This window comes from Mesoplodon mirus, assembly GCF_964341445.2.
Source record: "Mesoplodon mirus genome assembly, chromosome: 13".
Classification (NCBI taxonomy): domain Eukaryota; kingdom Metazoa; phylum Chordata; class Mammalia; order Artiodactyla; family Ziphiidae; genus Mesoplodon; species Mesoplodon mirus.
In genome coordinates, this window is record NC_138989.1 from 16,418,793 (window position 1) to 16,442,025 (window position 23,233).

At 40.6% G+C, this 23,233-nt stretch overlaps 2 protein-coding genes across 8 annotated transcripts in view; one reads left to right on the forward strand and one right to left on the reverse strand.

The window, feature by feature from the left end:
- TMEM116 (transmembrane protein 116) overlaps window positions 1–4,772 on the forward strand; it is a gene marked incomplete at its 5' end in the record, with an annotated part of 118,652 nt that extends 113,880 nt beyond the window's left edge. Inside the window, one exon of the mRNA XM_082641407.1 lies at window positions 4,066–4,772. Within this exon, the coding sequence (XP_082497533.1) occupies window positions 4,066–4,164 (99 nt within the window). The 3' untranslated portion in view covers window positions 4,165–4,772. The remainder of the gene's footprint in view (window positions 1–4,065) is intronic.
- The window catches only part of MAPKAPK5 (MAPK activated protein kinase 5), a 38,649-nt gene that overhangs the window by 4,004 nt on the left and 11,412 nt on the right, over window positions 1–23,233 (reverse strand). For 3 of the 7 annotated variants that reach the window (XM_082641402.1, XM_082641397.1, XM_082641399.1), the window contains exons 3-11: window positions 23,082–23,157; window positions 22,193–22,290; window positions 20,452–20,560; window positions 18,927–19,016; window positions 17,863–17,958; window positions 7,469–7,549; window positions 4,805–4,992; window positions 2,780–2,900; window positions 137–267 (exon numbers count right to left, since the gene is read on the reverse strand). In XM_082641402.1, coding sequence (XP_082497528.1) covers window positions 137–267; window positions 2,780–2,900; window positions 4,805–4,992; window positions 7,469–7,549; window positions 17,863–17,958; window positions 18,927–19,016; window positions 20,452–20,560; window positions 22,193–22,278 — 902 coding nt within the window. In that variant the 5' untranslated portion in view covers window positions 22,279–22,290; window positions 23,082–23,157. Of the gene's footprint in view, window positions 1–136; window positions 268–2,779; window positions 2,901–4,804; window positions 4,993–7,468; window positions 7,550–17,862; window positions 17,959–18,926; window positions 19,017–20,447; window positions 20,561–22,192; window positions 22,291–23,081; window positions 23,158–23,233 lie in introns of all 7 variants that reach the window. The other 4 variants (XM_082641400.1, XM_082641401.1, XM_082641398.1 and 1 more) reach the window with 3 other exon arrangements.

Below are 23,233 nucleotides of genomic sequence, written 5' to 3' on the forward strand. Positions count from 1 at the left end.
CCAGGGAGGCCCTAAAGAACATATCTTTTCCACCCTCTGAAGAGTCAAAAAAGGGCAGACCCCTGGCTGACCTTTCAGAACCCTGTACTCAACCACACCAGCCATGAGGGAGAATTGAAGAAATAAGCTCAGTTACCCGAGTAATTTCCTCTTCCTTAGAATGGGGTTGTTCACAGAGTGCAGGGGTTTGAGGCTGACTTTCAGGTCCTGGATTCGCATGTTGGCCAACTGTTCCGCATGGGCCTGTTGGATTCCTGCAACCACCGCCTGAATGCAAACACTGTCATCAGTTTTTCACATTCATTTCTGGGCACCTAAAAAGCCAATCTAAGACAGTGGGAAGGAGAATCTCAAAGAACTAAGAAGGCAATTTCATTCTTATGCTGGCAGTATACAAATTTTGAAAAGGCAGAGGACTCTTCCCCATGCATCAGCAGGGCCCAGGGACTACCAGGCCAACAGCTAGCCCTTCTTCCCTGTGGGCGGACAGAAATGCAAGTAAGAAATACTAACAAGGCTCATGCTCATAGTCATTGGCAAGGGCAAGTGTAAAGAGAGTCATACATGTACATCAGGGGAAAAGCTAGCAGGCTGCTCCTGAGAAGCCTCCCTGACTGGCATTTACTCACTGCCCCCATGGTGTAGACAGTCACCTTGGCCCTGATGGCTCAGAGCCCCAAGCATTTCACCTGGTGAGCATAGTAGACCCTCACAAACTGATCTATAAGCCAGTCAATTAATTTACAATGAGAAAGAACTGTCATAAGGTCTAGCACTCTTCAAGTCTGTCTTTATGACCAGTACGTTCTCTCACTATGGGCAGACCAATAAGGGAAGGCAAATAATCAGAAAAAGCTTTATAAGAATGAGACGATCCCACTTCTGTATTTAAAAAAAAAGACAAACTCTGTGAGTTGGTGTGTGTCTCCCCAGAAAAAGATCAGGAAGAATACATCAAGCCATAGGTCACCTCACCTCTGAGGGGTGAGACTGAGGCAGGGTAATGAAAGGGAACTTTTGCTTTTTATTTTATATACCTCTGTGTTGTCTGAATTTCAACAACAAAATTTGACAATTTACAAAAATAGTTGCTCGGTAAGCATGCCATTAGATCAGGAAGAGTTTGAACTCATTTAAGAGAACTATACTAACTGGCCCTGGCTACACGCCCCCAGACCCTTGAATCTATTTCCTTCTTATCCGTGATAGCCCAACCAAAAAGATGGGAACACCTTAAGGTTGTGAGCTCAGGCTCCATCTCTTAGGCACAGCTTAGTTGGACACTTGTATATGTGGACGTTTTTCCTACACTTCCAAAGTTGACAAGCCTGCATCTTGACCACATCATTTCTTTAAAAATGGGAATACACTGTCACATTGCAGTTCCATCTTATAGGCCCAAGAGCTACTCTTCCTCATTAAGAAGATTATGTATATCCATACTTGGCTTCATTATACACTAATCTTAAAGTAACTCCAGAAGGCAATCTTATTTCTTCATTTCAAGATCTTGAGGAAAGCCACAATGTAACACTCAATTGCTGACAACCAGAGGGTACAAGTAATCCTTTTGTATTTTGGACTGACCAAACAAACCATTTCTGAACTACTGGGCACATTTAAACCAGGAAGACAACTGCACACAAATCAGAGATAGCAGAAAACTCTGTTCCTTCTAGCTCTCCTTTCTCTCTCATACTCCAGCTAAACTAAGGGAGGTCTTAGCATTCTTTTTTCCTATTCGCTTATATTTCAACTCCATCCCGTCTAAGTCAGTAACACTCAAGTCTGTGTCACTGCCTTTCCCTCTCAGCCACACTCTGATTCCACACCACACATCCGTCTACCACCTTAAACAATATCTAAAACCTAAGAGACTTCCCTTCACCCAAAACCAGCCTCATTCCTGATTTCCCTCTGTCAGTGGTGTCACCAGATATGCCACCCACTGTCCCCTTATGTCTAGTCAGTCACCAAAAATTGTAGAAATTTGTCTTCAAAAATATTGAGCCTATTCATTCATCTCTACTTCTCTGCTCCTAGAGCAGCTCCTCAGCTTCTAGATTATTGTAAAAGTATTAGGTTGGCAAGTCTGCAAGTCTAACCATCCCTAAATACCTTCCCTGTGGCAAATGTCTTCTTAAAAATCTACGATAGCCTCTCAGCTATGTCCTACTAAGACTTAAACCCCTCTGTCTACTTCCAAAGCCAGGCCTGCCACACCCATCAATGAAGTCAGGCTTCATTACATGTAAAGGGGTTAAACATGTAAAGGGGTTAAAAAATGCCACAAAATAGTAAATAATTGCGATGGTTTTTGCCTTCTCTTTGGGAACCCTTCCCTAATTACAGCCCTTCAAAGATGTTCTCTTTTTCTGAATTTCCATAGCATTCACAGAAAATTTAGCATGCAAAAAGCTCTGATGTCTGAAAATGTTCCCTCTTTGTTTTGTGTTCATTGGTCTTTCCAACCAGTCTTGTTTGAACTCCTTGGGCAAAAGAACGGTGTCTGATACTGCTCTGTGCCCCCAACCCCATAGCACAAATATGGAGGATAGTCCCTTGAGTGTTCCCTTAGTGTATTTACCAGGCCTTGATCTGGTCTTTTATGGAAATAATCTCTTTATTTCCAATCCTGATCTTTGGAAGACCAGAGATGTTTCTCTGGGAAAGACTGTGTGCTCTGCATTGTTTTGCCTTTAACCCCTCATTGAGTCAAGCCTCAGCAGTCCTTCCCAACACAGCCTTTTCAGCCAACAAAATAAGCATCATTCAAAACCTTATCCATCATCAGTTGAGCAGAGGGTAGCACATTATCCAGGGCCTCAGTTGAGTTGAGCCAGGGGTGATCCAACACTCCCTCGATGGTAAGTCTTTCCTCTGGTTTGACCTTCAAGAGCCTGTGGAGAAAAGGCCAACAGGGCTGCCATGCAGTTGCTTCCAGAGGCCGGGAAGTTCCTGGGTCTGGCTCTAACCAGCTCCAACTTCTGACTTTCCACCAACTCTTACAAGCCTAGGCTTTCTATTTGCAGGACAGAGGTGGGGCTCTCATCCCTAACCGTTAGTTGTGAGGGCACTCTGTCCTTAGGCAGTTCTTTCTATACTAAATAAATTGAGATAAGAATGGTAGGAAAAGGCTTAGTCCAGTGATACCTCAGACTGAGTTCTAGGTTCAGTAAAGTAATCTTACATATGGCTTACAGTTCCTGAGACACTGAATCCCCAGACTAATGTTTCTAGGACAGTGGGCTATAATTTCCAAAAGGGACTCAAAGTGCTCTTTTGGCTAACAGTGACTGTCAAATTAGTCGAGGGGTCATACAGTTCTGAAAATCCAGGTTGCTACTTGTGATAAAACTCTTAGATGTCACCATTTGGCAGGACATGAACCCTTTATTCCAAAGACATTCAAAAGCTAAAAATCTAATCTCTGAGAAGGGGATGGCATTTCCTTCTAAGCCTAATGTACTGTTCTGTACCATCGGCTTTTTGACCATAGTTCTTTACATCTTGTACATTTATCCTGATGCAATTCCTAGCTCACCCCAGCATATTCCCTGGGCCCCTTACAGCACCTTCTTCCAAATACCTAGCCTCCCATTCCAAACATCAGAGTCAGGACAACATGCCTACTTGCTCTTTCATGTTCTCTGTAACATTCTGGATCATTGTGAACAAACAGCTTCAGATTCTAATGAAAGGATTATTTAGAAAAGAATCTCAATGCTGAAAGAAGATAATCAATGTTGCTCTAGGGACAGGAAATATATTCTACAGAACTGCAAAGAACCAATTAGAGGATACTGATACTTTGGTTAAGTAGCTGAGAATACAGCAGGGAAAGAGCATAGGAAGACAAACGATGATTTAAACATTGCCTCCACCCTCCTAAAAAACTTTCACTTGTATATTTTAGAAACTAGTCCCTTTTTGAATACATAAACACCTAACCAACAGAACAAGCTCACTTCTGCAAGAGAGTAATCTCCATAGAGAAACAGCTGTACTATTAGGAGACAGTTCCCAGATACTGCCCCTTAAATGCTTATCTTTATCGCATTACAGATGAAGAAACTGAAACCAAAAGAGGACAAATTACTCAGTGAAGAACAAGCAGTAGGAATACCAGAACAGCGTCCAAGTCCCAGTCAGCTAAGCCTCTGACACAGGTGGGTAGAAAAAGCAAAGACACCTCATATTTAGGTCTGACTTCTTTCTTAGTGCTCTAGCTAATTTCTCCAAAGGACTCTGAATGTCAAGTCTCCGTCATCCATTCACTAGCCCTAATTCTTCTAAATCTTTCCATCTTAATATACACCAGAGCAACCAACTAGCAGTAGGAAGCGCAGGAGGTGGGGTCCAAGTCCTGCGCAACCAATCACACACTCCCACAGCAGCTAAGGAATGAAAAGCCAAAAGCATCATGGTCATTTTAGCACCCCAGTTCAATTCCTGGAATCATGCCTGTCCCAAATGACTGGCCTCCATGCAGGAAGGGTACACCAGGGGAGTTACTATTTAAGGTCCTAAATTAATGCTCACAGATACAATGGCTACCAAGGGACCTGGATTCAACCCTAAGGACAAATTCTAGGAGTGCAAAAGGAGGGAGCAAAGCTCCAATTTCACCAGGGTGTGGACAGTGAGAACTCTCATCTCAGGCTCCAGGGAAAATTTTCTGTGATGCTAAAATGAGAAGGAGCATGCCTGGGAAACAAATGACTTTCCTTTACCCAACATTCCTTTGTGTTCCACCACTTTTAAGGCCTCCCTGGCCTCCCCCCGCAGTGGCCTGGGGACTCACTTCCTCACAACATCTTTGGCCATCTCTGAGATCTGGCTCCACTCTTCCTCTGGGAACTCAAAACTGCCTGTCATGATCTTTCTCCGCATATCCTTTGGGATAGTCCGGCTGTGGTGTCTGGAGTAAAAAGGAGGGTATCCGCACAACATCACGTAGATAATCACCCCTAGGGACCACAAGTCACAGCTCTGAAAGCAAAAAGAACATGGTCACTCACAGCAGAGGCACAGCTCTAAAATAAAGTCCCTAGGACTGACCTAGAAACAGCCCCTGATATACACAGGCTGATATCTCCGAGAATCACTTCACAGAGACTGTAAAAGCTTCAGGAAGTCTTAAGAGAATTAACCATTCTCTCCTTATTTGTTACGTGCTACCAACACTACACATGTGCACACCATATATACAAGGCCAGTCTGGGGTAAAATAGTCACTTTTATTCTCACTGCTTAGGCCCAAGCTGCTATCTGATTATTGGGTACAGATGTAGGATACTTTGTCCCCAGCCAGACAAGTGATAGATATAGGCCAGCTGGTTGTGAAACATTTACTCTGTCCACCTGGGCAGGGCTGAGGGTGCAGGAACAAAGCAGCTAGGACACAGGTGGGCTGACTCTATAAAACAGCACAAGTCATTTTGTAAAGGCCCAAAGCAGTCTGACAAAGATTAGGGATAAGCACTGCAGGGAAAAACAGGAGGCTAAAAGCAATCCTTTGGCCATGAAGGACTCACTGTGCCCATTTGCAAGACCATTCTTGGGGAAGATATTCTGAACGAAACAAAACTGCCACTAACTACCATGTCTGTAGATATTAAGGTGATTTCATGGCCTGTAGTCACAGCATGCTTATTAATAAAGGACTCCTATTTTAATTAAATGTAGCTCTACCTGCCTCGGAAACTGGGTCCTCAGAGGCTTCAACGCAAGCCCCTCCTGAATTGCAGGACAAAAGCAGTGTCCACCTGAGAAAGGCAGCCCAGGGAACCTGCCACTGTGGCCACACGCTCCTCACACCACAGCTGTGCGCTGCTCTGAGTGAAGCCTGGAAAATGGGGTGTCTCAGGTACTCTCAGCCATGTCTTGGCATCATACTAGTAGACATTTATAGATGACATGACCCATGCTGTAGAACATACTTATAAAATTATAGAGGTGAAGAGAACTCTTAAAAAATAGTTCACATGAGGAAACTGATACTAAGGAGATCTTGTTATCTCTAAGGTCATCTGTCAAGAGTAAAACTAAGTGCACCAACCAACACCATACAGCTGAATGGTGGTGGAGTCACAGCAAGGCACCTGGCCGACTGCCTCTTTTTCTTTTTCTTTTTAATTAAGATTGATGTATTTATTTAACTTTTGAAAATTTAAGTACATCTTTTTACATTATTTTTATTTAAAAAACTATTTGCAAATGTAGCAGTCAGTGTTCACTTAGTTGCCAATATAAAGATTATAACTAGACCAACATATATACAGATTCAAAAGTAATATGAACTTATTTCAATATATTACTCATCTGTGGAGTGTAAATTTTATGAATGCCATGCTAATTCACAAACACCACTAGATTCACAAAATGGAACAGGAAGAGGAGAAAAAAATAGTACTGGGAAATAATGTATCACACAAGAATCCATTGTATTCATGATGAGAAGACTGTATCAAGTAAATTAATATCTGTTAGCTAAGTGCTTCTACCACTCAATTCCTGCCTGCATTGGAAAGCAGGAAAGCGGTTTCTGACTGACTATCATCAGCACAGCCCTCACTTCCAACCTTCACTATGTAAGGGCACAGCTGCCTACAGTTTTGCAAGTAGATCAAGACGGTGTGGAGCAGTTCTTACTTGGGGACTGAACAGTGTTAATCATGAAAGTAGTTGTTTAGAGCTATGGTCATGCTGTGCCAGTGCCAAGGCAAGTGCCGGGTCCTGAGTGCCACAGAAGCCTGTGTGTTCTTCGATATGTGTGCCTGCATGTGTGCACGCACATGCATTAGGAATATGTGGGGCCCTCTAAAGGTGTGGGACCAGGAAGAGCTGGCCTGCCTTTCTACCATCCTCAGCTCCCTCTCTACCATCTATATCACCTGGAGACCCCGAGCAGCATCATTTTTTTCTGATCTACTCAGTGACTCCAGGACCTCTAGGACCTGTTTCAAGAGGCCCTAAACCTCTCATACTTTAGAACAGAGAAGCTTGATGTGTAGGCTACCGATTAAGAACTGTGAAGTACCAGGTAACACTTGGAAGCACTTGCTATGTGTACTAGATACTGTTCTAAGTTGGGTATTTTATGGGGTTAGAAAGAATGGCACCATAAATGGACAAATAATATTCTCTGAAATGGACTCCACTTCAGCAAAGCAAGACAAACATATCTTTTAAATGTGATCAGTGGACTGTACAGCTAGCCAAATAAATAACCTCCAGGTGACCATAGCTTTTGGTTCCTGCTGCAAAACCTAAACTGGTATGAATCTTATTTCGTCAGACAAATACTTGAATCCCACTCTTCTGCATATGTGGCTGCTTTCAGCCTCTTGGGCAGCAATATTAAGGGATACGAATGGAATTAGCCACCTTCCCAGAGGGCCACAAACACCTCACAGGAGAAGAGGGGCTACACCCAAGGGGTAAAGATTAGTATCTCCTCTCCTACCTTGTTATAAGTGTAGGGTGTTGGCGAGGTAGGTATGATGCCGGATTTCTCCTTCTGATGCCTTCTCTGTGCCTCCAGTACCTGTCAGAGTTATACCAAAGGGGACAGTTTACTGAAAGTCACACCAGCGACCTGCAGCTTGAGACAGACTGCTGGAAGGCTGAAGAGGGTAGTCACTGGCAGTCAACAATCAACAACTGAAAAAACTCTACATAAATACTTTCAAAAACCTTTTTCTCTCTTGCAATCAGCAATTTATCAGTGTTTGCCTAGGTCAAGGACATGAAGATTAAATCCCTGAAGGAGATTTCTCTCTTCTTCCTCTCGATCTGAGGTTACTTTTTCCTAGGGGAGTCCCTTATGCCTTTGAAAGCACTGAAAGCAGAATGGTGCTGGCCAGCAGTTCAGGTTCGAGGTATTTGTTGCCATGAGGGACTGTAAGAGTCACGTGGGTCTGGGTGTTAAGTGCTCCAAGGAGGTAACCACTGCCCTCCACAGGGCCATCCTCCTGGCCAACCTCTCCGCTGTCATGGGTAATGGGACTCCTGGGAACACAAGATTGGCAAACCCCATACAGTTCCTTGAAGGTGACAGGATACTGTAGCTCTCTGCTGGTATGCTTCATCCTTGCACCCAGATCCACTGCTATTGTCTTGGCCTTCGTGGCCACAAAGCTGCTGCTGACAGCAGGTACTGAAAACTGTTACACCTTGGTCAGCAGCTGCACTGCCTCCTTGGGCAACTTTATCAAGGCCACCTTCGATGCCACCTCTAAGACCTACAGCTATCTTACACCTGACCTCTCGAAGGGGACTGTGCTCACCAAGGCTCCCTATCAGCAATTCATTGACCATCTTGTGTTGCACAAGGCTCGTGTTTTCACACAAGAATAAAGTGAATTAATTAAACCTGAAAAAGAAAATACCACTTATGAGAGCATAAAAAGTTAAGAACTGGGCTTCCCTGGTGGCGCAGTGGTTGAGAGTCCACCTGCCGATGCAGGGGACATGGGTTCGTACCCCGGTCTGGGAAGATCCCACATGCCGCGGAGCGGCTAGGCCCGTGAGCCATGGCCGCTGAGCCTGTGCGTCCGGAGCCTGTGCTCCGCAATGGGAGAGGCCACAACAGTGAGAGGCCCGCGTACCACAAAAAAAAAAAAAAAAAAAATTAAGAATAAATCTAAAAAGATATGTGAAAGACCTGTACATGAAAACTATGCAAATATTGCTGAGCAAAACCAAAGACAAAAATAAATGGAATAATACAGCTGGCTTATGGGTCAGAGGGCTCAATATTGTTATGATGTCAGTGCTCCCATACTGAACTATACGTTTAAAACAACCCTAGTCAAAATCCCAGCATGCATTTTTGTAGAAGTAAACAGCCAATTCTAAAGTTCATATGGAAATGCAAAGAAATTGGAATAGCCAAAACAACTATGAAAAAGAAGAACAAAGTTGGAGGGCTAAAACTACCTTATCTCAAAAATTATTAAAAAGTGTCAATAATCAAAACAGTATGGTATTAGTGTAAAGACAGACAAAAAGATCAATGGAACAGAGTGGAAAATCCAAAAATAAACCCACACATATACATTCAACTGATTTTTGACAAAGGCTCAGAAGCAATGCAGCAGAGAAAAGATAACTTTTCAACAAATGGTACTACAACAACTAGATATCCAAATGCTAAAAAATGAACTTGGATCCATACCTAACACATTATACAAAAATTAACTCAAAATGGATCACAGACCTAAATGTAAAGCCTAAAATTATAAAACTTGTAGCAGAAAATCTTGTGATCTTGAGTTAGACAGATTTCTTGGATAAAAAACCAAAAGCAGAGTCCATAAAATTTTTTTTTTAATTAACAAATTGGCCTTCACACCAAAATTAAAATCTTTCGCTCTTCAGAAGATGTTGTTACCACCTCACACCAGTCAGAATGGCCATCATCAAAAAGTCTACAAATAGTTGGGGGTCCGCCTGCTGACGCAGGGGGCGCGAGTTCTTGCCCTGGTTCGGGAGGATCCCATGTGCTGTGGAGCGGCTGGGCCCGTGAGCCATGGCCACTGGTCCTGCACATCCGGAGCCTGTGCTCCACAGTGGGAGAGGCCGCAGCAGTGGGAGGCCTGCGTACAGCAAAAAAAAAAAAAAAAAAAGTCTACAAATAGGGACTTCCCTGGTGGCACTGTGGTTAAGATTCCACACTCCCAATGCAGGGGGCCCAGGTTCGATCTCTGCTCAGGGAACTAGATCCCATTTGCATGCCGCAACTAAGAGTTCATATGCCACAACTAAGGAGCCCACCTGCTGCAACTAAAAAGCCCAAGTGCCGCAACTAAGGAGTCTGCAAGCTGCAACTAAGGAGCTGGTGAGCTGCAACTAAGGAGCCCACGTGCTGCAACTAAGACCCAGCACAACCAAATAAATAAATATTTTTTAAAAATCTACAAATAATAAATGCTGGAGAGGGTGTGGAGCAAAGGGAACCCTCCTACACTGTTGGTGGGAATGTAAATTGGTGCAGCCACTATGGAAAATAGTATGTAGGCTCCTTAAAAAACTAAAAATAGAGTTACCATATGATCCAGTGATCCCACTCCTGGGCATATATCCGGAAAAGATGAAAACACTAATTTGAAAAGATATATGCCACCCAATGTTCACAGTAGCACTATTTACAATAGGCAAGACATGGAAACAACTTAAATGTCCATCGATAGAAGAATGGATAAAGACGATGTGATACACACACACACACACTGGAATATTACTCAGCCATAAAAAAGAATGAAGTAATGCCATTTGCAGCAACACGGATGGACCTAGAGATTATCATACTAAGTGAAGTAAGTCAGGCAGAGAAAGACAAATATCATGTGATATCACTTATATGTGGAATCTAAAAAAGTGATACAAATGAACTCATTCACAAAACAGAAGTAGACTCACAGACTTAGAAAACAAACTTATGGTTATCAAAGGGGAAAGTGGGGGAGGGATAAATTGGGAATTTGTGATTAACAGATACCCACTACTATATATAAAGTAGATAAACAACAGGGACCTATTGTATAGCACAGGGAACTATATTCAATGTCTTGAAATAACCTATAATGGAAAAGAATCTGAAAAAGTATATATACGTGTGTGTGTGTGCTTGTGTGTAACTGAATCACTTTGCTGTACACCTGAAACACGGTAAATCAACTATGCTTCAATTAAAAAAAAAAAAGAAAAAAAAAGACACTGTTAAGAGAATGAAAAGATAAGTGACAGACTGGAAGAAAATCTTTCCAAAGCATATATCTGATAAATGACTTATATCCAAAATATATTTAAAAACTCTAAAATTCAGCAGTAAGAAAATAAACAATCCAATTTAAAATATGGGGAAAAGATCTGATCCGATACTTCACCAAAGAAAATATACAGACAGCAAAGAAGCACCATGGATGCTCAACATCACTAGTTATTAGGGAAATGCAAATTGAAACCACAATGAAATACTGCTACATAGTCACTAAAATGGCTAAAATTAAAAAGACTGTCCAGGGGACTTCCCTGGTGTCACAGTGGTTAAGGCTCCATGCTCCCAATGCAGGGGGCCTGGGTTTGATCCCTGGTTAGGGAACTAGATCCCACATGAATGCTGCAACTAAGGAGCCCATGTACTGCAACTAAAGAGCAAGCAAGCCGCAACTAAGGAGACCTCGAGCCACAACTAAGGAGCCTGCCTGCCTCAACTAAGGAACCCACGTGCCACAACTAAGGAGCTGGCGAGCCTCAACTAAGGAGCCCATGAGCCACAACTAAGAAGCCTACCTGCCGCAACTAAGACCCAGCGCAACCAAATAAATAAATATTAAAAAAAATACATAGGGCCTCCCTGGTGGCGCAGTGGTTGAGAGTCCGCCTGCCGATGCAGGGGATACGGGTTCGTGCCCCGGTCTGGGAGGATCCCATATGCCGCGGAGCGGCTGGGCCCGTGAGCCATGGCCGCTGGGCCTGCGCATCCGGAGCCTGTGCTCCGCAACGGGGGAGGCCACAACAGTGAGAGGCCCGCATACTGCAAAAAAAAAAAAAAAAAAAACATAAATAAATAAAAAATAAAAAGACTGTCCATACCAAATGCTAGTAAGAATGTGGAGGACCTGAAACTTTCATACACTGCTGATGGGAATGTAAAATTGAACACCACTTTGGAAAACAATTTGGCAGTTTCTAAATAAGTTAAATACATCTACCACATGATCTAGCCATTCCACTCTAGGTATTTACCAAAGAGAAAAGGAAATAAATGTCCATCCAAAAACTTGTGCAGAAATGTTTATAACATGTTTATTTTTAACAGCCAAAAATTGAAAACAACCCAGATGTCCATCAATAGATGAGTGGATAAACAAACCATGGTATATCCACATAGTGGAATACTTCTCAGCAGTAAAAATGAAAGAACTATTGATACATGCAATAACATGGATAAATCTTAAACATAATTTTGCTGAGTGAAAGAAAAAACCCCCCCAAAAGAAAATACCACACGATGTGCTACTTTATATATAAATCTACAGAAAATGCAAACTAATCTATAATGACAGAAAGCAGATCAACTGCTGCCTGGCAATGAAGGAAAAAATAGAGAGGCAAGGAAGGATTATCAAGGGGCACAATAAAATTTTGGGGGGTGACAAATATGTTCACTACCTTGACTGTGGTGATGGTTTAATGAGTGTGTGTGTGTATGTCAAAACTTATAAGTTGTGCAAGTTAAATATGTATAGTTTATCATGTATCAATTACATCTCAAAAAAATTGTTTAAAAGAGGGCTTCTTATACAAAACAAATCTTGAAAAGAATAAGCACCAGCTATATATATATGTATACACACACACACACACATATAAATGACATGCTGGCCATGATGGATTAACCAGTACAACTTGCATTTCTACCATACACAACTAGAATATTGGACAAAATATTAAAAATACCTTTTCTGCCACTGAATAGGCAATACAGGTCAGTGAACCCTGAGAGAGAGCAAGCAAATGTGGTAAGTCCAATGAACTACCAAAAGGCACTTTGTGGAATGCAGTTCAGGGAAAGAGAATCTAAGCAGGGCACAGGGGGTTCACAGAGTTCAGCAGTGTGGCTGACATCAGTGGAGCAGAGTATTAACTGTGGGGAAGGTACACAAAAATCTGCATAAGGATCCATTTGAGTCTAGCTAAATAGTAAGCTGCACATAGTAGAGCAAGACTCCATGAAGCCAGGGAAGCAACCAGGTACTGTAAATGACTACTGGAGCTGTAAGCTAAATAATTCTCAGATGTCACACAAGTCTAGGAGGTATCTGAGCTCCAACTAGCCAGAGTAAAGAGACCTCGCTGAACATGTGGGGCATCAATAGAGGACCCAGAAGTGATTCATCTGGGGAATAGGGTTGAAGTAGCCCTAGAATAAATCCTGTTCTAGACTTGCCCTGACAGAACTTAAAAACGAGTTTCAAAACAATCAAGCTAATCCACAAGTAACTTAACCACTCGCCAAAACAATCTTTAATACTCTTCAATGACAACAAAATCCAGACATTCATCAACATAATATTATAAGATCCAGCATCCAATCAAAATTTCTTAGACATGCAAGGAAGCAGAAAAATGTTATCCAGAGCCAGGAAATGGGATCTGTAGCCAGGAAGGAAGAAATCAATCAACAGAAGCAGACTCAGAAATGACAGATGATGCAATCAGCAGACAAGGATTTAAATAAGTTATTAAATATGCTGAGGTACTTAAAGGGAAACATTAACAAAATGAGAAGAGAAACAGATTATATAAATCTGAAGTGAGGAAATTCACAGATTAGACAATGCAGAAGAGTCGTGAAATTGAAGACCTAGCAATAGAATCTAGCCAAAGTGGAGCACAGATAGAAAAAAAAAAAAAATGAAGGAAAAAAAAAAAGATCAGAACCTCAGTGCTCAGTGTGTGACCTAACATACATATAACTGGAGTCTCGTTAAAATGGCACAGAGAGGACAAGCACAAAAATATTTGAATAAATGTCTGAAAATTTTCCTAAATTGGTAAACATCATAAACTGACAGATCCAAGGAGCTCAATAAACCCCTAGCAGGAAAAATAAACACCCATACTATAATCAAATGGCTGGAACTGCTGTTTCTGTCTAGGATGTAGAGAGCTGGAAAGGGTGTCACTCTCACCCTAACAGCAAGGAAAATCCAGATAAACTATAAAATCATAAACTATAAAATCATCACTTTTCTTGAACTCATCAGAGGTCTAAAAGCAACAAAGTATTCTTGTCCCTTCCAAGAAGAGAAAACACATAAAGACTGGCTCATCTGTGACACAGCCCAGGAGAAAGCATTATAGCATGCCATAAGCATAAAGAGAATTTGGCTAAATTTTTAACAAATTGCTAAAGGCAAAGTTGGGGCTAGCAGACCCCTTAGGAGCCATGGAAACAAGGGGCATTCACACCCACTCGCAGGCTCTTCTGCTCTTGAGACTCAAGAAAACAGGACCTGACCAAGACTGAGGCTGGTTCAGAAGAGATACCTCTCCACCCATCGTTGCCATCACCCTCCATCAGGCTAGCAAGCACCAAGTAATAAGTAACAGCAGTCCACTGTTAGTGGCAGAAAAAGACTGTGAAGCGAAAGCCCCTCTGAGGCAGAGGCACACAGCCAATGCCAAAGATGAAGATGGAGAAGAAACACTTAAAAAAAAACACAAACCTGTGGCACCCCAAACCCCACCCTAAGCACAAGGTAACAAGAGAGGAATCTCGAGCCAGTGACACAGTAAAAATAACAATAGCAACAGAGCTCACACTAAGCTCAACTCCTAAGTAGACTGACTCAATTCCCTACCCCCATGCTAAAGGACTAACTGCAGAAGCAGCAAGCCAACTTCCAGACTTCCACCTCCATCTCTATAGATCCTACAAAGATTTAAAAGGTTAATAAGGGATTATCATAATTTTATGCCAATAAATTAAAAAACAGTCAAATTTCTTAAAGACACAAATTATTAAAACTGGCTCAAGAAGAAATATAAAAATTCAATAGATCTATACCTATTTTAATATTGATTACATCATTAAAAATCCACAATGAAAACTCCAAAATACCAATCTTACACAAACTGTTTCAGAAAATAAAGGAGGAAGACACATTTCCCAACTAATAGTATGATGTCAGCATTATTACCCTGATACCTTAAAACAAGGCAAAGACATTATGAGAAAAGATTATGGACCAATATCTCTTTTGTTAAAAAACACAAAATCCTTAACAAAATATTAGCAAAACAAATGAATCATCATGACTAAGTGAGTTTTATCTTTGGAATGTAAGATTGGTATAATGCCTGAAAATCAATTAATTCATCATATTAACAAAATAAAGAAGAAAAAATATATCATCAGTTCAATAGATGCAGAAAAAGCATTGGGTAAAATTTAACACATTCCCTTTCAGTAAACTAGGAACAGAAGGAAACTTCCTCAACCTGATAAAGGACATCTGCAAAAAACATAACAGTTAATATCATACTTAATGGTGAAAGACTGAACGTTTTTTCTGTAAGATCAGGAACAAGGCAAGGACGTTTGCTCTCATCACTTATATTCAACTGGTAGTCCTAGCCAACACAATAAGGGAAAGAAAAGAAATAAAAGGCAAACATACTGGAAAGAACAAAGTAAAACTATCTTTATTCACAGATGACATGACTTTGTATGTAGAAAATCTTAACAAATCTATTTTTAAAATCTACTAGAATTAATAAGTGATTTAGGCAAGATCCCAGGATTCAAGGGATCAAAAATCATTTATCTCTCTACAATCTATAAACAAACAATAGGAAAATGAAATCTTTAAAAATATCATTTCCAGTAATTTCCAAAAACATAAAATATAGGAAAAAATTTAAGAAAACAGGTATAAAACCTATACACTAAGAAATATAAATGTTTTTGAGAAAAATTAAAGACCTAAATAAAAGGAAAGATATACCATGTTCATTGAATAGAAGACTTTATATTGTTAAGATGTCAATTCTCTTCAAATTCATCTATAGGTTAAATACAATTCAAATCAAATCCCAGGAGGCTTTTCTGTCATAGAGAATTGAATTCTAAAATTTACAGAGAAATGCAAAGGATCCAGAATAGTGAAAACAATTTTGAAAAAGAATACATTTGAAGGACTTATTACACTATCTGAGGTCAAGACTTAATATAAAGCTACAGTGATCCAGATGATATATAGATGTATGTATCAAATAAACAGAATAGAGCCTAGAATAGACCAACACATATATGGTCAATTGATTTTCAACAAAACTGCAAAATAATTCAATTTGACAAAACTGTAAGGTAATTCAGTGAGGCAAGGATAGTCTTTTCAACAAGTGATATGGAAACGACATCCATAAGGGAAAAAAAGAAGCTTGACCCTTTACACACACACACACACACACACACACACACACACACACCTCAAATGGATCACAGTCTAAAATATAAAAGCTAAAACTATAACCTTTAATAAGAAAACATGAGAAAATCTTCATCTCCATGGATACGGAAAGACTTCTTAGGAACAAAAAGCACTAACCATTGAAAAAAAAATTGGTGAATTGGACTTGATCAATATTTAAAACTTCTACTATTCAAAAGATCATTAAGAAAACTGATGGGGACTTCCCTGGCAGTCCAGTGGCTAAGACTCTGTGCTTCCAATGCAGGGGGCATGGGTTCGATCCCTGATCAGGGAACTAAGATCCCACATGCCATGTGGCACGGCCAAAAAAAAAAAAGAAAACTGAAATGCAAGCCACAGACTGAGAGAAATATTCATAATATATATGTTGTAGGCAGGATAATGGCCTCCCAAAGAAGTCCTGTCCTAATCCCTGGAACCTATGAATATGTTACCTTACATAGCAAAAGGGACTTCTAAGATTTGATTAAATTAAGAATCTTGAGATGGGGGATTATCCTGGATTACCCAGGTGGGTCCAATGTAATTGGACCTGGTCAGAGTCAGAGAGACTGGAAGATGCTACCTACACTGCTGTCTTTGAAAATGGAGGAAGAAGCCACAAGCCAAAGAATGCAGGTGGCCTCAGAAGCTGAAAAGGCAAGGGAATGGATTCTCCCCTAGAGCCTCCAAAAGGAACACAGTCCTGCTGACATCCTGAACCATTTCAGACTTCTGACCTCCAAAACTGTAAGGTAATAAATGTATGCTGTTTTAAGTTACTAAGTTTGTGGCAATTTGTTACAGCAGCAGTAAAATATTAATACATAAATATGACAAAGAACTTGTATCCAGAATATAATTTAAAAAATTCTTATATCTCATTTATAAACCAACACAAAAAGGGCAAAAGATTTCTACCCATACTACACAGAATATATAGACATTCTGTACACATTGTACAGAATGTTGTACCCATATTTCACAATAGAACAGCCAGTAGACACATGAAAAAATATTCAACAACAGTAGCCATCAGGAAAATGCTATAATTAAATCCGTAACAAAATAACACGAACATACCTACCAGAATGACCAAGATTATAAACACTAACAAACATAAGCTGGTGATAAGAATGTGAAGAAACTGGAACATTTACATTACATTAGTGGTGCACACAACCATTTTGGAAAAAGATTTTACCTAAAGGGGATGGGTATGTCCCCCAAAATTCGTAAATGAATGTTCCTAGCAACTTTATTCCTAATGGTGAAAAATAGGAAACAACCCCAAATGGCCATCAGTCAGTGAATGGATAAACAAATGTGGCTTGGTCATATGATGGAATACTACTCAGCATTAAAAAGGAACTAATTACTGATAAATACAGCAACATGGATCTCAAAAACATGCTGAGCCAAAGAAGTGAAACAAAAAAGGTACAGAATTCCATTTTTATGAAATTCTACAACAGGCAAAACTAACCAATAATGACAGAAAGTAGATCAGTGGTTTTAATTAAGGGGATTAAGTTGGGAGCAGAATGACTGCAAAGGCACACAAGACAGTTTTTGAAGTGATGGAAATGTTTTTTATCTTGACTTTGGTGATGTTCATGCAGGAGTATCCATTTGTCAAAACTCATCAAACTACACTTAATGTAGAAGTATTTTGTATATTAATCATACCTCAATAAGGCTGCTTTTAAAAGAATAAAATGCCTGCACCAAATTAAGCAGGCTATAGGTTTATGAAGCTGAGTCCTCCTTCTTCCATTTGTAATATACACCCACCCATACTGTGGAATGGAAGAAACGTGAGTGTACAGGCAGCTTGGTGACACATCCTACGGAAGAAACAGCACATGCTTACCTGAGGTGCTACATAATATGGGGTGAACTGAGGTGTCATCAAGTCACCTTGGTCAATTTTGGCAAATCCAAAGTCACACAACTTCACTGGGGCATCCTGAAATAAAACAAATGGGGGTCACTGCTCCAGAGTTCTCGGAAAACGTTAAAGGAAAATGCAGGTGCAAGACATGTTACCTTAAGCTCTCAGGAGTTTCTAGCTGAGACCTGAACCTATGAGTAGCATGTCTTCAGCTCTGGAGACAATGATTCATACTTAGAAACTGTTCTTAGTAATACAGAAGTAAGGAATTTCTACCCACTCACAGTTATCCCTGTTTTATAACTTGTAAAGGCAGCACTAAAATCAAGATGCCTCCTGACTCTATTGGCCCATTATCTCTCATCAATCTAGGGTGCTGCTTCACCCTCAACATCAGCTTCATGATAGCCAGAGTAAGTTATCTGGTGGGACACAGTGCACGGGGCATGGATTGGGGCTGGAGAGGAAAACACACCTTATGAGGGTTAACACTAAACACAACCATTAAGTTCCAAGGTAACATATAACAGCATATAGATTCCTGCCCCTTCCCAAAGTCCTTGCAAATAATATCCAAAATCTGAAGTCCTTAGGTACAAACACACATTAGTGTCATCCAAAATGATCGATGCTAGGGGTATGGTACAATTTCTCTGAGCCTCTAGCAAGGGAACAGATATGGGAAAAGCAAGCTGCTTGAAGCACTTTGTTTATTTTTGTGTGTTTGTTTTTTGCGGTACGCAGGCCTCTCCCGTTGCGGAGCACAGGCTCCGGACGTGCAGGCTCAGTGGCCATGGCTCATGGGCCCAGCCGCTCCGCGGCATGTGGGATCTTCCTGGACCGGGGCACGAACCCGTGTCCCCTGCATCAGCAGGCGGACTCTCAACCACTGTGCCACCAGGGAAGCCCGTGCTTGAAGCACTTTGGCCTAAAGCCTCTTCACCATGGATTCAGAGCACTCCAAACATATACACACCTACACACTGTTCCTGAACTATATTGAGAGTAGCAGCACTAAAATACAGAAGAGCAAGTCATCTCACCAAAGAGTTATCCTTGAAGAGCAGATTTTCAGGCTTGAGGTCTCTGTGTGCGATGTTTAACAAGTGACAGTGCTGTAGAGCCAAAGCTATCTGGAAAGGACATAATGGAGCAACCATATCTTAGAAAAGATAGTTCTTTAATTCCCCTGGTTTAGAGAACTCAGGATGTTAAAAAATGATCCTTACTAAGTCAGTTAAGACTGTGGTCAGTTTTCAGTTTTAAAGCAGAAATTAAGTAAGACTTCAGATATCGAGAAATAGAAATGAATTAAGCTGTATTTTGTTCAACAAAAAGAAAAAATACAACAGTAAGACAATTCTTTGTCATAATAAACTGATGGTTAAATCCTGTATGAAATGGGAAAAATGAAATACTTGCACTTCCATTAATCTGAGATGTGACAAGTACTGCGAAGCAAACACTGGGCCAGGCAGTCTTCAGAGAGCCTGGCTTCCCCCTAGCAGGGCAGCGGCACTAACGCCTGACTCAAAGGAAACCTGCACTCTTCAGGGAGCCCAGCTTGAAGTTCTGCTTTCAAGAACAACAGAAAGCAGTTGAATGGATTTTTCCACCTGATGTTCTAATCTGCCCGTCCCACTGGTTGAAAATGTTGCCTGTTTAGGTGGATTTAAAGGAGTCTGGTTTTACAGAAGATTATCAGAGCTCATACTTTAGTCCTAATATTTGAAAAATACAAGCTATAATTTTTAAAATCAAATAGAACAGATTTTATCTGTTCTTTAACACTCTGTATGGAATTGCCTTGGCATTCCAAATATCAGTTCCTCCCTACCAGAAAGGAGGCGTCAAAAAATGCTTGAGGCTCACAGAAAATTTGGAAGAATTTTTTCATGAAGAACCAGTTGGGCTATGTGTCCTGCTTCTCTCTGCTTTGCTTGCTTGGCCTGAAGAGAAACCTTGAGGGTTTAGCTTTTTCATCTCCTCATGAGGTTATTTCCAGTTGGATTCCTAGTATTGTTTGTGATGTACATCATTCCTCTAGCAATAAAATGTGATGTCAAAATAGAGAGAACATAAAACCAGGAATAACCCAGAATTACAAAGACCTTAGACTACTATTAAAATCTGATGAGAGAAAGGTGACTCATAAGCAAAAAGTATCTTATATGTAATTGCCTTAGAACATATTTTTACACCATACAGTCTTTCAGGTAGTATCACTAGCATTTTATCTCAAAGTCCAATAACAGTGCTTGGAAGCTATACGTCTAAAGATTATCTACAATCTAAAAAGGAGTTAAGATTACCTTCCTTCCAGAGTTTTATTTAAATTTTATCATAGGCAAACAATTGAAAACCACTTAAGAATACAGGTCCCCCCAACCAAAGCATAAAAGGGGGTCACATTCCTCCTGTCAAGGCATCTTTTCTAATTACATAACAAAGCAGGCAATGAGAGATCAAATAGAGCTTTTCTTCAAGCTTTCTTTTATTCCCCCCAATGAAATTGTGCTTGTTAACCAACACTGTTGGCAGTTTGATTGGTACCCGGGGTTAACTTGCCTGCTTTGTTACTTGGCTGGCTTGCTTCTCTGTAAAGTGCCGGTGCTGGCTGATTCTGTGAAATAGCTCTCCCCCTTCCATCATCTCCATTACAATTAAGAGTCGAGCCCTGTTTGAAAGCATTTGATTTTGTTAAGTTAAAAAACAAAACAAAACAAAACAAAACTGAAACATCAAGTAGCTAACCTAGATACCTCATCTACAAAGTGTTACTACTTCCTAAATCTAGTCCTACCAAGCCCCTTTGAGTTGGATCCCTTGTCAGTACCAGCTGGACACTATGAATAAGGACTATCCCTGACCTAAAGGTTTCTAAGAAGCTAAAAGAAAGCAGAAGAATTAGTTTTGAAGACAATGATCCTTTTGAGGATTCTTATATATTCTTATATATACTTAACTTGTATATACATTTTAGGGAAGTGTATCGAAAACAGAATACGACTTTGTATAGGACATGAATATCAAGTCATTCAGTTGGGCTGTCTTGGTTATTCGCGCGCGCGTGTGTGTGTGTGTGTGTGTGTGTGTGTGTGTGTGTGTGTGTCCCCCTCTCTACTCTCTGCCCCCACTCCACTAGTTTTCCATACAGCATGCCCAGCAAGACAGCCAGATAGGGTTACACAGCTACTAAATAAAAGCAAAAATTCTCATGTTGTCAAAAAAAAAATCCGAATTTTGGTTACCACTCTTTGATATAAATGCTTCCAGCTTCCATCCAAATGCTTTCACCAACAGAGCACAATTTTAAGAAATAATCATTTGATTTCCCATTCTTCTTTACAAATTCATCTTTTTCCATCTGGAAAACTCCTACTCACCCCCTTCAAGTCCTTGCCCCCACGTAACCGCTCTGAGACACCTCGCCTCCCCAGCCTACAGGGGGCAGCTCTCCTCCTTTGTAAGCTCAAAATATTTTTTTTTTTTTTTTTTTTGCGGTACCCGGGCCTCTCACTGTTGTGGCCTCTCCCGTTGTGGAGCACAGGCTCCGGACACGCAGGCTCAGCGGCCATGGCTCACGGGCTCACCCGCTCCGCGGCATGTGGGATCTTCCCGGACCGGGACACGAACCCATGTCCCCCGCATCGGCAAGCGGACTCTCAACCACTGCGCCACCAGGGAAGCCCCGCTCAAAATATTTTATGCATGCCTCTCCTTGGTACCTATCACACTGCTAGAATAATAGGTTTACATCTCAGTCCCTTCAATGGAAACCATACCTTATTTAACTCTGAATTCCCTGGAAGAGATTTAGAATGACACCCAATGAGCTTGCCAAACATTTGGAGGCTAAAAGAATGATGTTGATTTCTTCCTTTAAAAGGAATGTCAGATTCAGCAATAAGGGCTTTTTGCCATATCAACTTCTAAGACATTGCCTAGAATAATATTTGGTCTCCTTTTGCTAATTTGAAATAGAATCTGTTTTAATTCCACATTACTCAGGGGGGGCCAGGAGAGTGGGTAGGGTATAGATGAAGCAAGGCTGGCAAAGAGTTGATAACTGTTGAGGTTGGGTGATGGGTACTTAAGGACTCATTACATGATTCTTTTACAAATGTTTGAAAATTTCCAAGTTAAAAAGTAAAGGAGAGAAGAAAAAGAAAGAGGAAGGGAGGGAGGCAGGCAGGGAGGGAGGGAAGGGAGGGGAGAGAAAGAGGGCACAAAAGAAAAGAAGACCCCACTACACCTTGGCTTACATATGGAGAGGTGGTCATGTGATAATGACCCTGTGTAGTCTTACCTGGGGCTGGACTCATGAGGAAACTGTACACTGTTAGCAAACACTTCAATGATTTGAACTATATTTGGGTGTGTGGCACACATCATGTGCAGACGTACCTTAAAGAAGAACAGAGGAAATGTTTCTGTACTTGGGGGATGCCAACATTTTCTCTCCAAACTTTCCCCCCAAAACTGACCACACTAGGCCTGGGGATGAGCCTATTACAGTAAAAAACCTTATCACCTGGAATGACGTTAAAAAAAAAAAGTGTTTTCATACACAGATTACCTCCTTAATGCTCTTTCCATGAAAAAACCTCACCAACAGATTTATTTACTTCTACTGTCCTATCTATTAGCAAATGAAAAATTTGGTAAATAATACATCTTATTTCAGAAATTATTCATATATCTCTAAGCAAAAGAATAAGTCCTTCATTGCATATTATTAACATGTCATCACCACATCCAAATAATTTTAAACAAATGCCTATTATTAAAAACTAGAAATACATCCTCAGAGTTCTCCTGCAACACCTTTTCAATACACTATTCACTAGAACCTTCCTCATACTATTTTATCTCCACTCTTTAAAGACCTTTTCCAATAAGCAAAAGCTGAAGTAAACCTGAGTATTTTGGGGTATAAGAATTGCATTAATTGAAAAAGAACAAAAGGTGGTTTGAAAGGAAGCAAGACTTCACTAACAGCTTTTGGTATTGATGGATGAAGAACTTTATAATGATAACATGGAATAGCAAAAAGTATGAATATAAACAGAGTAAGTATGAACATAAAATTCTTTGTGAATCTCTGTATTCTCTCCATGAAGCTGCCTTACTTGTAAAAAGAATAATTCTTAGGCACTTCAAATATTTAGGCAAATCAAGGCAATAATGGACCATACCTCATTTCTAGCTTTTGGACGATCAAAAAGAATTTTCAGTGCAAACCGTTCTTGGGTAGATTTCTTCACACAGACTCTAGATTTGGAGAAAAAAGTTCAATCAGAAATTATCTAAGTTACAGTGAAAACTAATTTAGCAAGCTGTTCTTTGA